Source organism: Puntigrus tetrazona, chromosome 2 (genome assembly GCF_018831695.1).
Source record: "Puntigrus tetrazona isolate hp1 chromosome 2, ASM1883169v1, whole genome shotgun sequence".
Classification (NCBI taxonomy): Eukaryota; Metazoa; Chordata; class Actinopteri; order Cypriniformes; family Cyprinidae; genus Puntigrus; species Puntigrus tetrazona.
The window spans coordinates 15112467-15133808 of record NC_056700.1 but is presented as its reverse complement, the minus strand read 5'-3'; the positions used below and the strand labels follow the sequence as shown (position 1 = coordinate 15133808).

General features: G+C 37.5%; 3 protein-coding genes and 1 non-coding gene across 6 annotated transcripts; all 4 read left to right on the top strand.

Moving 5' to 3' along the window:
• Window positions 1-47: 47 nt before the first annotated feature.
• On the top strand, window positions 48-5825 carry abcf2a (ATP-binding cassette, sub-family F (GCN20), member 2a). Its single transcript, XM_043220546.1, is given in 16 exon segments — window positions 48-171; window positions 978-1161; window positions 1699-1871; window positions 1874-1913; window positions 2013-2195; window positions 2547-2718; window positions 2925-3020; window positions 3440-3542; window positions 3642-3737; window positions 3855-3974; window positions 4114-4203; window positions 4290-4400; window positions 4507-4569; window positions 4783-4911; window positions 5005-5208; window positions 5296-5825. Coding segments are annotated over 15 exon segments (1842 nt in total). The 5' UTR covers window positions 48-171; window positions 978-1016; the 3' UTR covers window positions 5413-5825.
• LOC122328941 lies at window positions 3094-3210 on the top strand. Its single transcript, XR_006247859.1, has one exon. It is a non-coding gene; the product is annotated as a small nucleolar RNA SNORD89 (small nucleolar RNA).
• Window positions 5826-6317: 492 nt separating the features above from the next.
• Window positions 6318-13222, top strand: faim2a (Fas apoptotic inhibitory molecule 2a). 2 transcript variants are annotated; one of them, XR_006247132.1, is made up of 13 exons: window positions 6318-6416; window positions 7864-8026; window positions 8145-8278; window positions 8867-8931; window positions 9022-9075; window positions 9159-9209; window positions 9348-9387; window positions 9485-9522; window positions 9961-10048; window positions 10126-10221; window positions 10638-10670; window positions 11071-11124; window positions 11199-11284. XR_006247132.1 is itself a non-coding variant. In XM_043218586.1 (12 exons), exons 2-12 carry the CDS (start codon window positions 7870-7872, stop codon window positions 11343-11345), a joined length of 924 nt encoding a protein of 307 aa, XP_043074521.1. In that variant the 5' UTR covers window positions 6318-6416; window positions 7864-7869; the 3' UTR covers window positions 11346-13222. The 2 variants fall into 2 exon arrangements, 1 of the variants encoding a protein (XP_043074521.1); XM_043218586.1 differs by lacking the exon at window positions 10638-10670 and having other exon boundaries at window positions 11199-13222.
• A 419-nt stretch (window positions 13223-13641) lies between these two features.
• ttc19 (tetratricopeptide repeat domain 19) lies at window positions 13642-17295 on the top strand. Of its 2 annotated transcripts, none has more exons than XM_043256531.1 (10): window positions 13642-13935; window positions 14097-14182; window positions 14813-14923; window positions 15075-15113; window positions 15234-15290; window positions 15394-15455; window positions 15553-15647; window positions 15753-15907; window positions 16026-16188; window positions 16652-17295. In XM_043256531.1, the coding sequence occupies exons 1-10, from the start codon at window positions 13683-13685 to the stop codon at window positions 16816-16818; spliced, it is 1188 nt and encodes a 395-aa protein (XP_043112466.1). In that variant the 5' UTR covers window positions 13642-13682; the 3' UTR covers window positions 16819-17295. The 2 variants fall into 2 exon arrangements, with proteins under 2 accessions (XP_043112466.1, XP_043112472.1); XM_043256537.1 differs by having other exon boundaries at window positions 13894-13935; window positions 14818-14923.
• Window positions 17296-21342: the final 4047 nt, after the last annotated feature.

Genomic DNA, 21342 nt, shown 5'->3' with positions numbered 1-21342 from the left:
GCCCAGATAACGCGTTCCAGTCCATACGCAAAGAAGTGGGTGGAGAATTGTGATGTATCGGCTTCTGATTGGCTGGCGTGCCGGTATTGGTGACACGCGCCTCTTACTGCTTGTAGCGCGAGCCATGAGACCGCTTCTCTAGAGCTAGCGCTTCATCAGGAAGAGAGCTAGGTAAGACAACGGCCTATTTCCATGAAAGTTGATTATTTACCCGTGTTAACTATCTATCTCCGCGTTGATCGATGTCTACAAAAAAAAATCATATCTCATTTATTCGTTTAATGTTGTTCTCCAGGCATCTTTTGGATTAACAGGCTAGTTTTACCGGCTGTTAGCTCGCCGGCTAGCTCGTGGTAAGAGAGACTAGCGTGCTCTCCTCTTTTTTCGGTTGATTCCAAATTGATTCGCCGAACTTACTTATTTTATCACAATTTGGATACAAACCTCAGTTGTTCTATGTCCATGGAGCGAGATTTACTCGCGATCTGGGATACGCCGGTGCTTTACGGCTAGAGTTAGCATGGTGAAGTGGCTCACTGGTCGGGCCTTACCGTTAACAGACACTATTTTTCCTCTAAGAACAGAGTTTACGTTTTTCGCAAATTCATCCGTGATTTTTGTGACTTTCAAAATTCATCGCGATATCATAGTTGTAGTTTGCCGTGGAGTATTTATGTTGTACCGGTATCACTTCACCATTGCAGTTATTCGCCTACACTGCGTCAGGGAAAAGTACTGGCCGATTCCACGTGAGCCTAGCCGAACCACTGCCCTCTGGTGCCTGCAGCTCAGTGGACCTTTTAAGAGACCTTAAAACAACCATGCGAACAAAGATTTTTTTAGTCGAATTGAATGTTAATTAAACAGGAAGTACGTTTGGGAACAGTGTGTAAATTTATAACGCTTTTTTTCTGTCAGCATATGAGAGCATCTTTCCCTCCAACTAATCTTTTTTTTTTTTTGTCCCTCCCTTCCAGGTTTTGAGAAGTGTTCTGTTCCTGGTATTTACCGTTAAAATGCCATCTGATTTAGCAAAGAAGAAGGCAGCGAAAAAGAAAGAAGCAGCCAAAGCTCGTCAACGTACAAAGAAACCAGAGGATGGAGTGAATGGTGATGCAGAGAAACCCGAGAACCAGCAGAATGGAGCAGCTGAGTTCAACGGTAAGGACAATCGTTCAAAAGCAGGCTTTACGTCTGTCCAAACCAAAACAACAAATAAACATTGGCAAAATTTGGTGCGCTAAACGTTTGATGTTGATTGTATATTGAATGTGTTTTCAGATTCTTTTTATAGAGCATAAGGGTGGTTTTTGATCATGTGCCCAAAAACAAAGCTTACCTGATTTTTGTGCCCAATTACGTAAAACAATGTGTTTGAATTGGAAGTGTTGCTGCAGCAACCGATCAGTGTATGTCAAAGTACCGCGAGAGTCAATCATACACAGATTGGTGGCTGCAGTGATTCTTCAAGTCAAATACACCTAATGACTTGTTGGTGCTCGCAAACAGGATATTTTTAAGCGACAGTGCCTTTGCTGGGGTTTTCTGTAAGTGACACCTACTGTCAGAGAGTGGACTTTTTGTTCAGACTGTCTGGTTTTTTTATTTATTTTGCACTGCTCTGTATAGGCTTTTTTTCAAAACCTGATATTGTTCATCTTCCTTAAATTATTAGATTTATTCCTTTTGTTTTTACAGGGGTTGCCAGTTTGACTAAGGAGCTGGATGAGTTTGAACTGAAGAAAACCGAGGCCCGAGCAGTAACTGGTGTGCTGGCGTCTCATCCCAACAGCACTGATGTGCACATCAGCAGCTTGTCTCTTACCTTTCACGGACAGGAGCTGCTCAGCGACACTAGTTTGGAGCTCAATTCTCTGGCCGTCGGTATGGTCTTATTGGACTCAATGGAACTGGTAAATGAACACTGTTCATGTTGGGTTATTAGATCTCTTTTTGGTGACTTCAGTTGACAGGCTCATAGATGACTGACTTGTATTTAAATGTTTGTGTAGGCAAATCCATGCTGCTGTCAGCGATTGGTCACAGGGAGGTGCCCATTCCAGAGCACATTGATATTTACCACCTGACCCGTGAGATGGCTCCCAGTGAGAAGACCGCTTTGGAGTGTGTGATGGAGGTAGATGAAGAGAGGATCAAGCTGGAGAGAGAGGCTGAAAGGCTCGCACACGAGGACTGTGAGTTTCAAAAACTAATCTAATTCAGACTTCTGATAGAATTAGTTCACTTAGAAAAGACAACTGGCCTTTTCTTTTTTTCAAACCATACTTGTTCAATAGACATTTAATGAAGGTGTTTAATGAACATTTTCAAATTTTGCTACAGTACAGTATTTTAATGTGTCAGATCTAAATAAATTTTCCACGTTTTCATAGGAACTGTTTTTGTAACAGCTTCCTTTCCTAGGCGTGGTATATTGGACATCTCGGCTTGAGAAGGCTCCTTAATTCTGTTGAATTAAGGAATCTCATGGTTGAGAAACACTTCTAATTTGTGAATTTAATTTTCATTTGTTCGTTAAATTTTAGCTGAATGCGAGAAGCTGATGGAGCTGTATGAGCGTTTGGAGGAGCTGGATGCTGATAAAGCTGAGATGAGGGCCTCGCGTATCCTTAACGGTCTGGGCTTCACTACTGCTATGCAGCAGAAGAAACTCAAAGACTTCAGTGGTGGCTGGAGGATGCGTGTTGCTCTTGCTCGGTGAGCCTGCAGAATCTTATACCAAAGTTTAGAGCTCTTGGGAGATGATGTAACAAAAGGCCGAATGATAGCACAGTTGCTTTATGCTAACTGTGCAATGACAAAAACTGTCTGAAGCGTATTTTCTGATCCCCATGCATTCCTACGCAAGCATTTGCGTGTATCTGGCAACCGTTTTAAACTCATGGTTTTTCTGTAATCTTCAGGGCACTGTTTCTCAAGCCTTTCATGTTGCTGTTGGATGAGCCAACAAACCACCTTGACTTGGATGCATGTGTGTGGCTGGAGGAGGAGCTCAGCCAGTAAGTGTTTTTAAGACAAAGCCCGTGTAAGAAAATTAGGTTTATATTTATAATTTGTTCATTGTGAACTGTTGCTGATGAAATGATGTTAACAAAAGGCCGAATTGTAGCTCTTCTATCAAGCAGTTTGTTCTTGTATGGATAGAGCTTTGACAAAAACTAGACCGAAGCGTTTAACTGATCTGTCAGCAACTTTTTTTTTTTGTTTGTTTGTTTGAAGATGTTAGACTAGCACTTTGTAAGTGTTCTAATCTTAACACTATAGATGATGCATATTGTTACAGTTAATAATTGTAGAATTACACCTCATAAATAAGGTGTCTTATGTTACAAAATGCATTGTTATTGTTAGCAAATAACTGAATCGCACAATGCTGAGAGCAGTGTGCTCAAGTTTGTTTCTTTTCTTCCCCTGACAGGTTCAAAAGAATTCTGGTTTTAATATCCCATTCTCAGGACTTCCTTAATGGCGTTTGTACCAACATCATTCACCTGCACCAGCGCAAGCTGAAATATTACACGGTAAAAAGACTAATTCTTTTGCCCCTAAGCACTTGGGTCTGATGTCTTATTACAACTGTTTGGTTTCATTTATTGTCTCATTCATCCTTTTCTGTAAAGGGTAACTACGACCAGTATGTAAAGACCCGAGAGGAACTGGAGGAGAATCAGATGAAGCGGTTTAACTGGGAGCAGGACCAGATAGCACACATGAAGGTAAACTACTTCTTCTACGTGTACTTTTGTAGAGACGGAAATGTTATGTGCCTTTCTCTAACGGCGTATCTTGTGATTTTGATGTGGTTATCTAAACGTGTTCCTGTTGACCCTCAGAACTACATTGCTCGGTTTGGTCACGGTTCTGCCAAGCTGGCCAGACAAGCTCAGAGCAAAGAGAAGACTCTTCAGAAGATGGTTGCCTCAGGTCTTACTGAGCGTGTTGTGAATGACAAGGTAATGAAAGAACCGTTTCTCTTTATGTAAGGCACAACTCTATGCAGTTAGCTTTTGTTTTGTTTTTTTGCGTGCTGCTGTTGATTTGTTTGGCAGCATTGCCAGTAGCAAATTGACTCAAGCTACCTTGTCCTTTCAGACCCTGTCATTTTATTTTCCTCCCTGTGGGAAGATCCCTCCTCCTGTCATTATGGTTCAGAATGTCAGCTTCAGGTATTCGGAAAATACGGTACGTAGGTCAACAATAACACATTTTACACACACCTGGTGCATCCTTCTCTGATTTTAAGGTTCTCGCTTCTTGTGTTTATATAGCCACATATTTATAAGAACCTGGAGTTTGGAATTGACTTGGACACACGAGTGGCCCTTGTAGGGCCCAATGGAGCAGGAAAGTCTACTTTGCTGAAGCTCCTCACTGGAGAGGTAAGGCTCATTGTAACGCGTTGCCTGTTTAAATTTGGCATTCAAATTCATTTTGTCATTTGCACTCTTAGTACTTTGGTTTATAAAACTACTTCTCTTCCTTAAGCTCCTGCCCACAGATGGTATGATTAGAAAACACTCCCATGTGAAGATTGGACGATATCATCAGGTCTGTTTGCTAGAAATTTCTGTTTGTCATGACATTTATGTAGTAATATAGTAATAATCATAATGATTCAGAGTGATATTAGTGAAGGCAATGGCACTAACTTAAATTACTTAATATTAATAATTAATATTAAAATATCACCAGATAGTTGGAGTTCAGTGTCTTTAAACTGGTTTTAATAGTATTTATTTTAATTTTTCATTCTTTCTGTAGCATCTGACAGAGCAACTGGAGCTTGACCTTTCACCTTTGGAATACATGATGAAGTGTTACCCTGAGATCAAGGAGAAAGAAGAAATGAGGAAAATCATTGGACGCTATGGACTCACTGGCAAACAGCAGGTAATGTGTTTTTGTTTTTGGGGTTTTTTTTTTTTTACCTTTTTTAACTTGCAAATAAGTTCTACTTCATTGACATGCTCCTTTTTAAACTAGGTGAGCCCTATTAGGAATCTGTCCGATGGGCAGAAGTGCCGTGTCTGCTTTGCCTGGCTGGCCTGGCAGAATCCCCACATGCTCTTTCTTGATGAGCCGACCAATCACCTTGACATTGAAACTATTGACGCTCTGGCTGAGGCTATTAATGAATTTGAGGGTGGAATGATGCTGGTCAGCCACGACTTCAGGCTTATTCAGCAGGTAATGTGATCATGCCCATTTTGTACTTGCAGCCTGATATGAAGTCTCTGTTAATTTGTAGTAATATTGGTTTTTGTTTCCTTGCAGGTGGCTCAGGAGATCTGGGTTTGTGAAAAGCAGACCATCACAAAATGGAGCAGGGACATTCTGGCCTACAAGGAACATCTAAAATCAAAAATCGACAAACAGATGCATGATTTATAGCCTATAGAGCCCCCATAGAAGGCAGTTCCAACATCTCTGCCAACCAGACTATTGCTCTCCAGGAAATACAAGCATGCTGGCTAGACTGCAGTTTCAGTACCACCTAAAACACCCGAGTCGGTCACTGGGGTTTCCAGTGAATGTAGCTGTCTTGTTTTCTTTTTTGTGTGTTAATATGCATCACAGTATTTGGACTCTTACTTTCAAAAAAAAAAAAAACCTATTAAAAATTATGGGTGTGCACTTCAATTTTTTTTGTACTAGAACAGGGAGGGTCTATATGACAAAGACTGTAATAAGAACGATCAAGTAAGCTTAAAGGACTCTTGATGAGGTTTTTTTTTTATTTTATCAAACATTGTTTAAAGCTGTATTTGCAATAATAATGTCTAATTAAAAGCGTACATTTACGATTTGGCTTGTACACTTATGATTTTAAAGTCTTGATGCGTTTTGCTCAAAGGATATTGTCTTTTGTTTATAAAGAACCAGGAAGTTCCAGTTTCTGCATAGCTGCCTCTCTGTTTTCAAACATTAAAAAAATAAAATTAATTCTTAACAAAATGTTAAATAACAGAAAAAGGCGATAATTTATTTAAACCCAAAATGAAAATGTCACATACTTTTAAGCAAGCACATGAGCAATGTAACCATATGTAAACAGAATTTAACCAAAAAGAAATGGCTACATTTTGTTTTTAAAGGTATTAATGATTCGGTATGGTTTTAAATCCTAAAAAGCATGATTTCTAACCTAAGAATTTTCCCTCTTATTTTTCTGAACAACATTTTGTATTACCAAAAGCGCGAAAAATAAAATATTTAATATGTTCCATAAATAAAGTACATTTTGCTAAAACGATGCTACCAGCGTATATGCACTTCCCATCTTGCCCGTGATTCGCATTTTATCATTTCCGGAAACACCGGATGTACGTCATTACATGATTGAGTGCATTGTTTTTACTTTGGGTTTCGAGTGTCACGTTAGCTGTTACTGTAAGGTAAGTTGAAACGCAGAGCTTAATTTATACCTAATTAATTTGAACGTGCATTTAAAAATAGTTTCTAACAGCGTCGTTCTTATATGCGCAAATCATTTGTCGTGTCCTGCACGACAGAGTGGGCTTGAAAAGTGTCCTCGGTGTGCTAGCTAAGCTAAGCGCTGTCACTGTGTCCATCAGTCCTGTCGCTGCTGCTGCTGACTTTAGTATGACAGGATTCATTTAAATCTAATAGTTTAGCCTAAGAGACCGATGCGCGGTGTGTCTTGAGAGCTCTACCTTCACTAGCCAATATCTAAATCAATGTTTACTAATGATAATAACTGATGGATGACATTTTCACAGTACAATTATGTAAATATTACTGTTTGTATATGTGATGTATTCATTTCAAAATCCGCTTTATATTTAATCCGCATGATCACGCTAAAATAACGGGGGGAGGGAAACTTCCACACACTCCTCGACATGCCTTCTGTCATCTGCCTGCTTTTTAACAATAAAGGAACATTTCGTATAACTTTATAAACTTTCACTTTCGGTAAACGTGTATTTTTTGCTTTAAATCCTTAAATTATATTTAAATTTATAGTAGATCTTAGAATGAGTTATGTTGACATTAATATTTCAAGATGAACATTTACTGCACTGAAGCCACTTAAGCTTTGATTTAAATTAATTTTATTTTTTATTTAGGTATTAAATGAAATGCATTAGGAACCTTCTTACATCTGCGACCTTCATTTGTGTTGCATTGCATTATTTGTTTTGCCCCCTAAAATAAACACTACAGAATTAATCATTAAAATATCGTCTTACTAAGACATACCGTTAGGAGATATAGGATGACAGCTAATATTTTTATGCATTTTATGGTAAAAGACTGTTATAAGAATCTTATTAATTAGCATCACAAACTGTCAATTCAGAGTACTGTTGTTACTGACGTCTGCACCAAATTACATATTTTATACCTTTGCATAAAACTCAGGTATGTTTTTTTTTCTCCTCAAATGTGTGCTATATAATATTTGTATATCACTCTCTATAGGCCATAAAAGCCTGATGCATTAAACATATTCAAGCTTTTTTAATCTTTTCCTTTAATTTTTCTTTTTTATTCTTAATTTCATAAAAAACACACAAAAAAACACTGTCTGTTAGGTCAAATTTCAGGCTGTGCAGAGTTAATTTATAAAAATTAATACCTGGTCAGTTGAAAGATAATTTTATAAAGCTCTTTAGCCCGTCTGTCTGCCCTTGGCTTAAAACAGGAAAGGATCCAAGCCTTAGGCTCATAATGAATTCATGTGGTGAAGAGTTGCAAAGTTCCATTGGTGTCGGGGCATAAAGTATTAATGTAAGCTGGGGTGCTCGCGTATCAGATCTAGTTGTGATTCCATCCTCAGATGAATTCCTTCATTGTGTTAACGGGATTGTTTTACAGTAGACCATGAGTCTGCCAGCAGCCCCACCTAGCTATGCTGAAGCTACAGCAGGAGATAAAGAACAAGGAAGTGGTAGCTTCACCTACGCCTCCCAGCCTCCCCCAATGCCACCCCCAACCATGCCCATGCACCCCAGCTGGGCTTATGTGCATCCCGGCCCCAGTAAGTGACCAGTTATTATAATATCTTCGGTTACAATTCTAAACATTTTGGTAATAAGCGAGGAACACATGTTTCCACTTGGTAATTCCAATGGTAATATTTCAAAATGTCTGTTTAGGTCCAGGATATTCCAATGCGTACGCTGCAGACATGTCTTCGCCCTTCTCTGACCCGAGCTCCAGCAGCAGCTTCGACGGCCTCAGTGGAAGCAACTGGGAGGACAAGAATATCCGCCGCATGTTCATCAGGAAGGTGTGAAAGTCCTGATTCAATTGTTGTTTTTTTTCACAACAGAAATATTTAAAACGCATCACTGTTTCTTCAAAAATATAAAAGAGCAACACAACTGTTTTCAGCGATGATAATAACATTACACCTGTTAGTTGCTTAATAGCATGCATATTACTAGAATATTAGCAATGTATTATGGCTAATTAAGCACATATTAATGCCTTATTCTATTTGACCTCATCTCTAATCCTATCCAATGCTTAAAACTACCTTACTTATAAGGAATTTGTTGAGGGAAAGATAGTAGTTAATAGTTAACAAGTGTTATCGAAATATTTATTGATCACCGGTGTATAAGAATGTTTTCAGAAGAATCATATGAAAGTAATGGCCGGAGTAATGGCAGTTGAAAATTCAGCTCGGCAATTACAGAAAACAGCTGTTTTAAATTGTATTATTACTGTTTTACAGTATTTTTATCAAACAGATACGGCCTTTATGAGCATAAGAGGTGTCTTTCAAAAACAGCCAAAAAGTCTTACTCAAAATGATGTTTAAATGGTATTGTATAAACATCCTAGTCATGAAAGGCATCTATTTCGTTCGCAGGTCTTCTGTATCCTCATGGTTCAGCTCATGGTCACATTTAGTGTGGTGTCACTCTTCACATTTTGGTAAGCGATAAAAGATACAACCCCGGCGTATCCATCTATTCCACTTTTAAAAGAGCACACTGTAAATGATGACCGTTCTGTATTTCACAGTGAGCCAGTCCGGAAGTTTGTACAGTACAATCGAGTTTTCTATCTCACCTCATAGTAAGTGACACTGTACACTGTCCTATCTCCTCGTGAGAGGTTTTGACACTTTAAAAAACTGACACTGTTCTGTTTATGTCTAGCATGACTTTCATGGGAACATACCTGATGCTTGTATGCAGTACTAATGCACGGTAAGAAGTTACTTTTATTATACATTTTGCTTGTTTTTAAATTTGAGACCAGCATAAAGAGATGTTTCCTCGCGTAGTAGATGTGGGATTTCAGGAACCGCAAGCTTCTTAATATCCATGCTTGTGCTTTATCTACAGGCGAAGATACCCTACTAATATGATCCTTCTAGCCATTTTTGTAAGTAATCTCATTGTCTCATAATAAGTGTTCACTATCCTTTAACTTTTTAACCACCAGAAAAAGAAAGTGCTGAATATTCTTACTTTATTTTCAGACTTTGGCAATGTCCTATATGGCAGGCATGTTAGCCAGGTAAGAAGAGCTTCACAATTTAATATTTATTTCCTTATATTATATTGATATAAAACACAAAGCACCGCCAGAGTTGAGATATTCTATATTAGAAAAACTAAAATGTTAGTGGATGTGTGTGTGGTTCATGTACACCGTGTGTTATACAGAATTCCCCACAATGACTGCAATATCCATAAACCTTGTCCTTGTAACAACATTTTTTATGTCTCCATGAGGAAAACAGCCTATAAACCACACAGAATATATATATTTTTTAAAGATCTACAAATGCAGAAGGTTTTGAATGAAGGGTTAAGGTACTGGGATAAAAATACAGTTCATTCAGTGCAAAAACCATTACTTACACGAAAAAAAAAAAAAAAAACCCAGTGTGTATGTGTGTAGAACTTGCAGCACTGCTTTTAGTTTTTAATTTTATTCTCTCTCTATCTCCAGCTATCATAATACCAAAGTGGTGATGATGTGTGTGGGCATCACAGCGCTGGTGTGTCTGGCCATCACACTCTTCTGTTTCCAGTCCAGGGTGAGATGTCCTAAACAGCTTCTTTCCAGTGCTTCATTTATGTGTGATTTGATGGAGTGCTGTCTTCTGTCATCTAGGTTGACTTCACCACCTGTCATGGATTACTTTTCTCACTCATGATGGTGCTGATGATCACCGGGCTTCTGCTGTTCTTCACCGCACCGTTTGGATATGTAAGCCGCTCGTAAACCCTTTATTGATATTCGAGCACTGGATCACTTTGAAGCTCTCACTATAATCCTGTGTCATCGCTTATCACTTAGATATATGCACAGTGTAAAAAAAAAACTATAGGAATTTTAACAGTAAAATATGATCAATTTTTAATGGTTAAAATGCTGCACTTAAGAAAGCCCATAAAAATATGGCCTAATGTCTTGTGGTAATATGGCAGAATATAGATTTTTTTTTACTGCTGTTTTACATTGCTTTGTGTTGTGTTTTAGAGTTAAAGGTCGAATTGATGTACTTGAATTTTCTGTGGATATTTCTGTGGTATGCTAAAAACTTACAAAGCTGCTTGTGGTGACCTTCCGTTTATCATGTGACATTAACACCTGTGTTTTTTTGGTGGCTGTTATTACATTAGAAAGGTACCAACCAGATTTTAGTCCTTCAGTAGGTTAGTATACTAACATTACTCCGGTTAATGAAATATAGGCTTTTAATGTAAATTTAAATTAAATCCATAAAAACATATAAAAATATAAAACGATATTTTTCTTACAGTAAATTTGCTGCAGTTTTTTTTCCACAGTGTATGCATTTTCTATGTTCTTCCAGTGCAATAATTGTTTTTAATGCATACAGTATATTAATGATTGCTTAATTATTTTTTACAGTTTATGCATTTCCTTAGTGTTTCCAATGCAATTCAAAAGAAGCTGATTTGATTTATATAATAGTTATTAATACATGCTTATCGTTGTGAATGAATTCTAATTATGAAGTCATAACTTTGATATGATTCCGACCATATGGTGTTGTCAACTCAAACATCTGCTTCTGTCTGTGGTTTTTAGATACCCTGGTTACATACTGCTTATGCTGGATTCGGCGCTCTGGTTTTCACTCTGGTTAGTACACTTTATACAATATCGTCACGTTTATGTGCTTCGTACGAGATGTAACGATCTTTTTTGTGCTTTAGTTTCTGGCGTTTGACATGCAGCTGCTGATCGGCAACAGGCGGTACTCTCTGAACCCAGAGGAGCATGTGTTCGGAGCCATCTGCCTCTACATGGATGTGGTTTACATATTTCTCTTTTTCCTTCAGCTCTTTGGGAGCCGTGAGTGAGGTGTTCATGCTGTGTCCGGGCTTTAGCCTTTGTCCTCCGTTACACACACATACACAAACACACACCCTTCTCAGTTACTCTAAGGTTCGGTGAGGAGCGAACAGTCTTCCTTCATTCTGTGTGGCAGTTGAAGTTTGATGTGTGCTGTTGTTTTCCTTCTGGTCGTGGTTAGGCAGCTCTTCGCACACCTCGTATGCACCCTCGCTGCAAGGTAACCATGCTACCAATCAGATGTAAACATGCTGTTCAGGGTAGACAATCACTGCACATCATATTTGTGTCTTCGGTTCAAGTGATTTGAAAAACCCTAGGTCATCTGCATTGAATAATGTTTAGAATTCCAACACACAATAACGAGAAAAAAAATCAGTGTGTGATTTAGTGGGGAATATAGTGACAGTACTTACTTGTCAATGGATATTATCCCTTCGTTTGCACGTTGTATAGTTGAAATGAATCTTAAAACCGACAGGCATTTCTTTGTTGGCAATCACTAAATGTATAACGGGCTTTTCAACACGAGTTTCATCGGTCAGCAGCATTGTGCAGTGATATTATACCAGAGCTAAAGAGGCCCGTATGTGACACTTTGAATTGCTTTTTGTGCAATAACCTGCTCTTGAATGGGAGACAGAAGCTGGAGCTTAGAGGAACTTGTTGCGGTTAGTAAATATTTTGTGCCTCTGAATGCTGGTTGATAATGAGATTTCAGTGTTGTATACAGCCAATGCAGATTTATTAAAAAAAAAAAATTATACTGTGTGCCAAATATAAGTCTGTCACGTGACGATGGCAGAGATTTTAATTGCGGCACTTGGTCCAACAGGTCAGTTGTGAGGTCTGCAATATATGTCTAAAAAATGCCTCGTAAATTAACTCGTAAGCGTGTGATGCTTGGGTGTTTTTGCTTATTTCCAAGACACTTGATTGCTTTTATTTCTAATTTTCTAAGTCACCTTTGAGTAAACTGTTTTAGATACTGAATTATCAGGTGCTGACTTCTTTGAAAAGAGACGACTTTCAGAAGAGACAAAAGACGATATGATGTGTTTTATGATTTGTTTCAGGCACATAGGGCTTATTTTCCATGGGCTTTAATGTACTTCTCTTGTCTCTTAAGAACTTGTAGAGAGAGTGCGTTGACTTTTTAATTCGGGGAAACTTTTCTTAATCCTGAAAACCTCAATAGGTTTTTAGGTCATTTAGACCTCTGTTGACATTCCTCTTTGCTTGCCTTTTAAACTGTTTCTGTAAATTAAACATTCATCTTTTTGATGGTTTGGTGTTTCGTTTGTCACAGTGGGTTATAGGAGATAGAAAGCCTCACATACCCATAAACGTTCTTTCTTGATTTAAGGCTATGCTAACCTACAGTATTGTTGCTGAAATGGCAGTTTAAAAAAAACACACATTTATGTATTTTCTCATGTGTACATTTCACACATGCAACTTTGTTCCTTTTTAGAATAAATGTATAAATGCTTTACAGACACTGAAAGCTTAACATGCTTGGTTTTGAAAGCTATTTTTTCAGTGGAAGGATTTAAATTTGAGGTGATCTGTGTAATTTTTTTTGTGCAGTTATTATTGTACGTGTGCATATAAAGTGTGAGTGTATATGGATCACCCTATGCCTTTCCTATCTCTCTCTCTCTCTCTCTGTGCACTTCTGTGTCTACAAATGAATACGTTTAACCTATAATTACTGCATGATCTGTGGTACAGAGACCCACTGTGTGCTAATTTAGAACTGAAAATCATTCCCTCTTTTTCCTGTTAAAATACTAATGGCCAGTGGGTGATGACAGGATATTGTGTTGTTTTGTAACCTCATCTGTGCTTTAGTAAAATAAATATACAGAACCGTGAAAAATAACTGGCCTGTTGTGTGTTATTCCTTTTATGCCCTTTTTAAAAAAAAATTACCTCAGTAAAAGGTCGATAATTTTCATCTTTTTTTATTTTATTTTACAAACATTAATTACATATTAAAGCATTATTCCAAGGAAAAGAGGAACGTAAATAAATAAAATAAATACAATTACTAATTCTGATATCAGGATAACATTAAACGAATATGTTTGTTATATCTCAACATGTGGTTGTGAGACTTGAAATCTACGGAATGCCCCGTATGTGCGATATTGGCATATGAGTAATAGGCATTAATATAAATTAAAATTAATATAATAAATATACATTTCACGCTCACTTCTTTAAAATCAATTTAAATGTAATATATAAATGGAAATTAAGCGAAACGTTAAAAAGCGATTCTTGGGCCCGAGATGGTCACGTGACCGCGACGCCTGACGTCATTGCGTAATCACAGAAACATGGCGCTGCGCTCTTACTGTCGACAGCTGGCTGCACAGGTAGTTCGTTTAAAGCACAGCGTTAACGACTGCACGAGAAACGTGTACGGTTCAGGTTTGTCTTCAGCGCGGTTAAAACCGCTGCATGCGTCGGCGGGTGTATTCGCGCTTTTGAGCCGCTGCCACAGAAGGTCATGGCATCTGTGTTTGAGTGACAGGCGTCCCACAGGCGCAGCGGGGGTCAGCAGCTGGACTTTCGCGTGGGGAGTCATGGGTGAGTTGACATGCAGCTTTTCTGTGAATCGAAAACATCGGTGGCTGTATTTGACACACGACGCATGGCGCGATGCTGTCAGAACAGCGGTTCGTTCAACGCGGTGTGAGCTCTGTGTAATGATTACACTGTTCTAACAACGAGGTTTGCTTTTGCATTAGCCTTTTCGCTTTTTGGAAGCTCTGATGAGAGGACCGAGGAGCAAAAACTTGAGGATGAACTTATTCTGCTCTTGAAGAAAGCCAAGGTATACTGTGACGCTTCACTCTTTACTGACACGCCGGTATCTTCACAACCTGATCATGTGTCTTCACCTACATTTGTTTGTGCTAGCAGACCACGATAACATTTAAAAAAGAGGAGCATATTATTGCTGTTCTTCCAGTCTGATAGTATATTTTGTAATTAAATTATTTGTGTTACTTAAATATAAACGAACTATTCCTTTAAGGCTGACATACACTACATAAAAAAATTGTAAAGCAATTGGCAAGTAGGCATTGTTTTTTACCTGCAGATTGTAAATGGTTGTTGCAAAAAAAAAAAAAAAAAAAAAAAAAAAGGCATTATACATTAAATGACTTAGGATCACACACTACCAGTCACGCAGAAACATGAAAACAATATATCCTATAAACCCAGCTAAAAATATCAGACATTTCTGATGTCCTTCAACTGGATAGACTCAAAGTCTGAAGATAAAAAAAGAAACTACACGATTTCTGTGAAAATCAGACCGGCTCTGACTTTCAGAAACTAGCATTGAGTTTTCCAGATTTTAAATGTGGGCAAAAGTTATGCAGTGCAGTCTTTTAATATTAAGATTTTTTGGAAATGTAATTGTTGAAGACTAAATGTTTTCCATCATCCTTCACAGTACAGCATGATGATTGGGGAACTGGATGCAGCCAACGGCTTCTTACACAAAGCTGTTCGACTGGCGCATCAGATGCACAATAACGATGCCATCATATACACATACAGCCTGGTATGCTGTTGTTGTTGTTTTTTTTCACCTTGCCCAGTCCGTTTTATTCTCCATGTTAAACAAAACATTGCAACCCTCAATACTATATTACTATGTAATACTAGTGCTAAATGAGAGCATAATGTAGCTTAATGTTTGTCTTGCTTCACAGATGGCGAATCTTGCATTTGTCCAAGGTCAGCTGGATAATGTGAGTAAGGCTGAGGGTGATCTTCCCTCTGCCCTACTCCACTAACTCAGTACTCTACATTAGCGCTTACATCTGTACCGAACGACGGCATGTGACTCTCTTTGTTGTTTACTGTCGCAGGCTGAGAAGCTGTTCAAAGCAGCCATGAGTTTTATGCTGTCAGGAGGAACACCTCAGGTAAAAACACCAAGCCTATAAACCAACCGAAAAAATAATAAAGAAAGAATGTGATCTTTCTGAGTCTATTTTAAAACCACCTGTAACCGTTTTATCTCAAAAGGATGACAACGCAGTGATTGAGATGTCGCTGAAGCTGGCCAGCATATATGCCACTCAAAACAAGTGAGTTGTGCTCCTCTGCTGAGAGAGTAAAAGCAGTCAGAGGTAGTTGACCTGTTAACCTCTGCACCGTTCAGTAACTCTGACTTTTCATTTCCAGGAACGAATTGGCAGAGCATGGCTTCCAGTTCTGCACAGAGTCTTTAGAGGCCAAGATTGAGAAACAGAAGGAGCTTCCTTCAGAAAGCCTGTCAGGTATCACAGCCACCTTTCGGGTTTTGGCTGCATTTCACCGCAAACAGATCTTTCGTGTTTGTTTGTCACTGTATTGATCTCTTAATATGTTTGTGTTTGAATAAGATGAGGAGTGCAAAGACACCAGGTTGCTGCTCGGTCTTAGTCTGGATGCGAGGGCGCGTTATCTGGCAGCTAATCATCGTTTCACAGGCGCCTGCAGAGATTATCGGCACGCGCTGCAGATCTGCCAGGAGGAACAGGGAGAAGCTCATCCACAGGTGATCACGTTACACACTGCTGCATATATCATTATCCTAATTATCCAATGAATACGTTGTTCGTGTGTTTTACTACATCTTCAGATGTGGCAATATGATCTTATGTAATCTGCTTCAGACCCTGGTCCTGATGAGTGACCTGGCGACCGTGCTGGATCTGCAAGGAAAGCATGATGAGGCTCTGGCTTACGTGAAGAAGGCGGTTGAGCTTGGACAGGCAGCGGGTCACCCTGATCAACATGTGCTGCTTGGGAATATGGCGGGAATTCTGATGCACAAAGGTTCAAATGATCCCTTTGAGTTCCACTTACATTTACATTTTATTTATTTATATATAATACAAATTAAGTTCACAAATTATATGTTAGTTTTAAAAGACCTGATAAATCTCAAATGTAAATATTACAAATTTTAAATTACAGCATAATAAAAAAAAAAAAAAAAAATATATATATATATATATATATATATATATATATATATATATATATATATATATATATATATATATATATATATATACACACACACACACACACTGCCATTTTACCTCTTGGGGTCATTAAGATATTTTTTATTTTTTTAATGCTTTTGAAAGACATCTAAGTTCACTGCTCAATGTGAAATAATTATTACAGTTTAACACACACACATCTATCTATCTATTTATTTAGATATAGATATCAGTGACATTTTCTCAGGGATACACAGCTGTGTCATGGTTGCTTCTTTTTTGTTGACCAGGGGAGTTTGAGGAGTCTAGTAAACTGTATCAGGAAGCTCTGGCTCTGGCACATGCAGCAGGAGATGGAGAGGCTGTTGAGCAGCTTCAGGAAGGGCTGAAAGAGCTGGCCAGCAGGAGAGATGGGAAAACGGAGAGCAAACCTGAAGAAACGGAGCTTAAGGAATGATCTGAACGATGCCTGCACGCGCGCACACACACACACACACACACTCCTGGAAGTATAATATACTTCAGTATAGCACAACATTAGGGCGAATATCCGTTTTTGTGCAAAAATATCATACTTAGCAAGGACCATAATTCTCCAGCCGTGAATAATTGTTACATTCACTGGTTACCACAATTTTCACCCGTAATGCAACAGTACACAACATATATTGTCTTTTTATATTTTACCTCCCAATAGAACTTATTTTGTAGCCTTGCTCTTGGACTGTAATAAATGTTTCCTCTGTAAAACAGAATCAGGGAAGATGATGAGAGACTGATGACTGAGTGAGAAGTCAGAAATGCTGTACATCAGGGCAGCTCATTATTGGTCTTTTAAAATATTGTGCAATGAAACAAGTAATAATCTTATTTAAAGCCAACTTGTGTTAATGTATTTGATGTGAGAAGTGGTTTGATAAACCTGTCAACAAAATGCCTGTCTCTGACTTTTTTTTAAACTTGGCTGTCACGTAAATTCATGCAATGTAGGGGTCAGTGTATGGTCAGATGTCCTAAAGATCACCCAAGAAACCAAAGTTCAGCTTGAAAGATCAGTAAATCCAAAAATATAGAATTGAGTGATTTTTTTTTTTTTAAACATAAAAATGCAGAAACTTAAATGTACTGTGAGTTTTTCCACTCTATTGAAGCATTGAAAGCATTTTTTTTTGTTAACATATTTCAGTTTACAGACGTAATATGACACAGTGTCATGCTCGAATTTCCAGCAAAAACCTACCGCTCAAATTAAAAAAAACCTTACCGTTGTGAATCAGGCTAAAATAGGTTTTGAACACTGGCTGGTTATGTACTGGTTATTTTTTTTTTTAACCAAAAAGTTACTTCCTGCAGCTTTAATTTATATGCTGATAAATGTTAGCATCTGCTTTCTTGCAGAAAGTATTTCAACTAATCTGTGTAACTTACAATACAATAAAGATACCAGGTGCTGTTTAAGATGTGCAACCTAAGCGAAGCTGGTGCCTAGAAGTTTCTCTGCTATTTTTAGTGCGTCGATTTAAAGGAAAATTAGATTAACTTGGTTACTTAATAACTGGCCTTGGATCCTTTTCACTCTTTAAACCATTAGTCAAATGTTGGTCTTATTCTCTGAAGATGATTCTCTTTCTCAATAAAAGAGTTAAATATTTTCTCATTCTGCAGGGTAAAAGCTGTGTCTGATCTGTTCTGTGCTTCGTGAGAGATGTTTTCAGGCAGAGCTCTAAGAAGAGCTGCTGTGTTGTCATGTTTCCAATGTATTACAATATACACGTGATATTTTAAACCCGTAATTATTAATAGTGGGAACAGCGAGTGCCGTCCTTATAAAGGAGAAGGGATGCATTAGGGCTGGGTGCTCTGAGTGTGGTCTTGTTATGCTTGGGTGGTAAAAGATGCAGTGGAAGCATGAGGCTGAGATCAACATGACTCAACTAGCAATTAAGAATCTCATAGTGTGGGGCTCATCAGATAAGAGCAGCTCGTATTTTCATTCAAATACAAATCTTGTGTCAGTCTGTTGGGCATGAGGTGGGCCAAAACGTTTACACTGGCACGAAAATTAATGTTGTGAGTCATGTTGTGCAATGCCTTTAGGCCTTAAATCTTGACTTAAAGCTCTCTTAGAAAAGTGCAAAGGGAATTAGGACAAACAAAATAGCATGGGCCGATGTGTATGATATCTGTTTTGTTTATCCTTGACTCTGTTGGCATCAGTGGTTCCACGAAGAACCTTTAACACCCACCGAATCTTTCTTTGGATTCTTAAAATGTTTTTTTCAAACTGAGAAATAAATGTTTATTTTATGAGCTGCTCATTTAAAGGTTTGTTGGGGAACCAAAATGGATAAAAGCTTATTTTTTAACTGTTATTTTTAAGTGAGTTGCCTCAGAATTTTCTCAATCGGCATTGATTTGTTTATTCCAGTGTACAGCTTAAATAGCTTGTATTGTTTGCTGCCCTCGTGCTGGCGAGCAGTCATGTGAACAATAATTGCTGGTTTGACAAGTTTGAGGGAAGATAATTATGATTTACACGAGTTTTCTGTAGTGCTGTGATTACTTTCCTCTAACCGCATGTGTCCATGTCCTCTGACATGCACACGCTGGTGTGACTGAATGTTGTGTTTCTGTATGTTAACATGCAGAAAGCATGCATGTAGGTCATATTATTGTATAATGATCTTGTAAGACCTTTATATTATTATATATAATGATCTATATATAGATATATATATATATATATAATATATATATATATATATATATTATAATATATATTTATTTATTTATTTTTTTTTTTATTTATTTATTTTTTGGGTTCAGTATTTGTCCATGTACTTTTCAAGCTTTTTTTTTAACTGCCAGGTGCCCTGAACCATGTAAGATTTTTGGATTTAGCTTCATAACAATAATGTCTGCTGTTGTTTATTGAATTTTTGCCCTGTGCACAAAAGGTTTGTGTGTACCTTCAGGCAAAATCTTCTGTTAGTGTGGTAAATCTGCAGGTCATTTTTACAACAGCCCCTCGGAACCTTTTTTAATGCTGAGCTATTATTGAATTGACTGTTTTTGTTTTTCTTTTTTGGGTGTGTATTATGAACAATGTAAAACCAGGGGTAATTTTTACGAAAGCCTGCTTCTGTAAGACGTTCGTTTCTCTCTCACAGCAAAAAAAGGAAAAATTTAATGTTTTCAAAAAATATATATCTCTTTAAAAAAAAAACATGATGAAGGAATGTGGATATCAATTATTACTATTATTATTATAACTTTTTTTATCAGACTATTAAAGATGATTTCTTGTCAATTACATAAATTTAGCATAACATTTATGATTTACAAATGTATGCATTTTTCCATAGAAAAAGTTGCATTAAAAAAAAGCTGCTTTCTTCACGCTTTTCACATTTTTACTGACACCTGGTGTCATGGTGCAAGAGAACAATACATGAATTGGTCACCCAAATGAAAATCTGCCGAAAATGTACTCACCCTCTGAATGTCCAGGATGTAGATGAGATTTGAACAGATTTGGAGAAATGTAGTATTGCATCATGCTCACCACTGGATCCTCTGCAGTAAATAGGAGTCCAAACAGCCGATAAACACATGGAATTCAATCCACATAACTGCAGTCCATCAATTAATGTCTTGTGAAGTAATGCCTTCTTTGCTTACTAATGAAAAAGTAAATGGCCTGTTGTCCTCTCAATCTACTGATATATGTTTTTAGAAATGTTTTTGACATTTTTCTGCTTTCAAACTGTGCTTGATTTCTGCAGATTTCTCTCCTGATTCGGATAAGACAGTTTCTTCGTAAAGTAGGCAGGTAACAAATGTTATGACAAACATGGAGCTTTTAACTCCACAAAACACGTTGTTTGGATTATGTTGATGTTTTAATCAGCTCTCATTTGGATGGCACTTAAATCACTTACAAGTGATTTAAAGTTTTTTTTTTTTTTTTGATTAACTGATATAGTATATACTCATATCTTGATGGGTGTGAGTAAATGTTCAGATAATTTTCGGTGTATTACACCTTTAAAGCAAAGGGTTTTGCTTACCGTTGCAAATGCAATTGTAATTAGTTTGTATATTCATTTAGTTTGTGAGTGAAGTTATGGGTATAGCTGTGTTTGGCAAGTCATATGACTCCAAAATGGTGGCTATCATCACCCCATGATAAATTTTGACACCCCATGTAACAGGAACAAATCATTTTAAAGTTACTTGTGCACTCTTAAAAATAAAGGTGTTTTACAATCCCATAGAAGAACCTTTTTGTCTAAATGGATCCATAAAGAAAATGTAACATCTGAAGAACCTTTCTGCTTCACAAAAGGTTCTTTGCGGTGAAAGAACTATAACAAGGTAAGAAAGACATGGTTCTATTGTAGGACCAAACATTTTTTTCTATGGCATTTTTTTCTATGGTAGCCTATGCATTTTATTTTTAAGTTTAACTCACTGGCAAACAGAATATTTGCTAGATTTCTTTTAAACATATCTGTCGTTATTCTAGATATAATTATACCAGTATGTACTTCTCACAAATATTTAGTTTCCCACCCTTCAGTGTAAAAAAGGGCATCATTTATGCTGATTCAAAAGCATGTAATTATCTAGATATTTGTAAAGCAGGTTTGCATAACACTGTTCTGTCATATGATCCCTAATTATTAACAACACTGACAGACGCGATTGTTCCCACAGAACACCTGCACAAAAGGTGGTCATTTTTCATTCTGTTCCTCTCTCATCAATATTCTTCACATGTTTATAGTCTAATTATATATTATCATCTGATTTCACAGGATTATTCCGTGTTGGAAAAGAACGGTTTGTTTATTTGCCGCTTAGAAAACGGTACCACTCTTGTCAAAGTGATTAGATCAAAAGAAATGAATTGATTTCATGCGTAACAAACTGACATGCTTCCACTGTTGTTTTAGGTTCACTATGTGCTGATCTATCA

Bases quoted from the DNA above. Each gene is read 5' to 3' on its own strand.
- faim2a (XM_043218586.1), top strand. From the start codon at position 7,870: ATGAGTCTGCCAGCAGCCCCACCTAGCTATGCTGAAGCTACAGCAGGA. The intron at 9,076-9,158 runs GTAAGTGACACT...GTTTATGTCTAG, and splicing joins GTTTTCTATCTCACCTCATA to CATGACTTTCATGGGAACAT. The intron at 9,388-9,484 runs GTAAGTAATCTC...CTTTATTTTCAG, and splicing joins TGATCCTTCTAGCCATTTTT to ACTTTGGCAATGTCCTATAT.
- ttc19 (XM_043256531.1), top strand. From the start codon at position 13,683: ATGGCGCTGCGCTCTTACTGTCGACAGCTGGCTGCACAGGTAGTTCGT. The intron at 14,924-15,074 runs GTATGCTGTTGT...CTTGCTTCACAG, and splicing joins TCATATACACATACAGCCTG to ATGGCGAATCTTGCATTTGT. The intron at 15,456-15,552 runs GTGAGTTGTGCT...TTTCATTTCCAG, and splicing joins ATATATGCCACTCAAAACAA to GAACGAATTGGCAGAGCATG.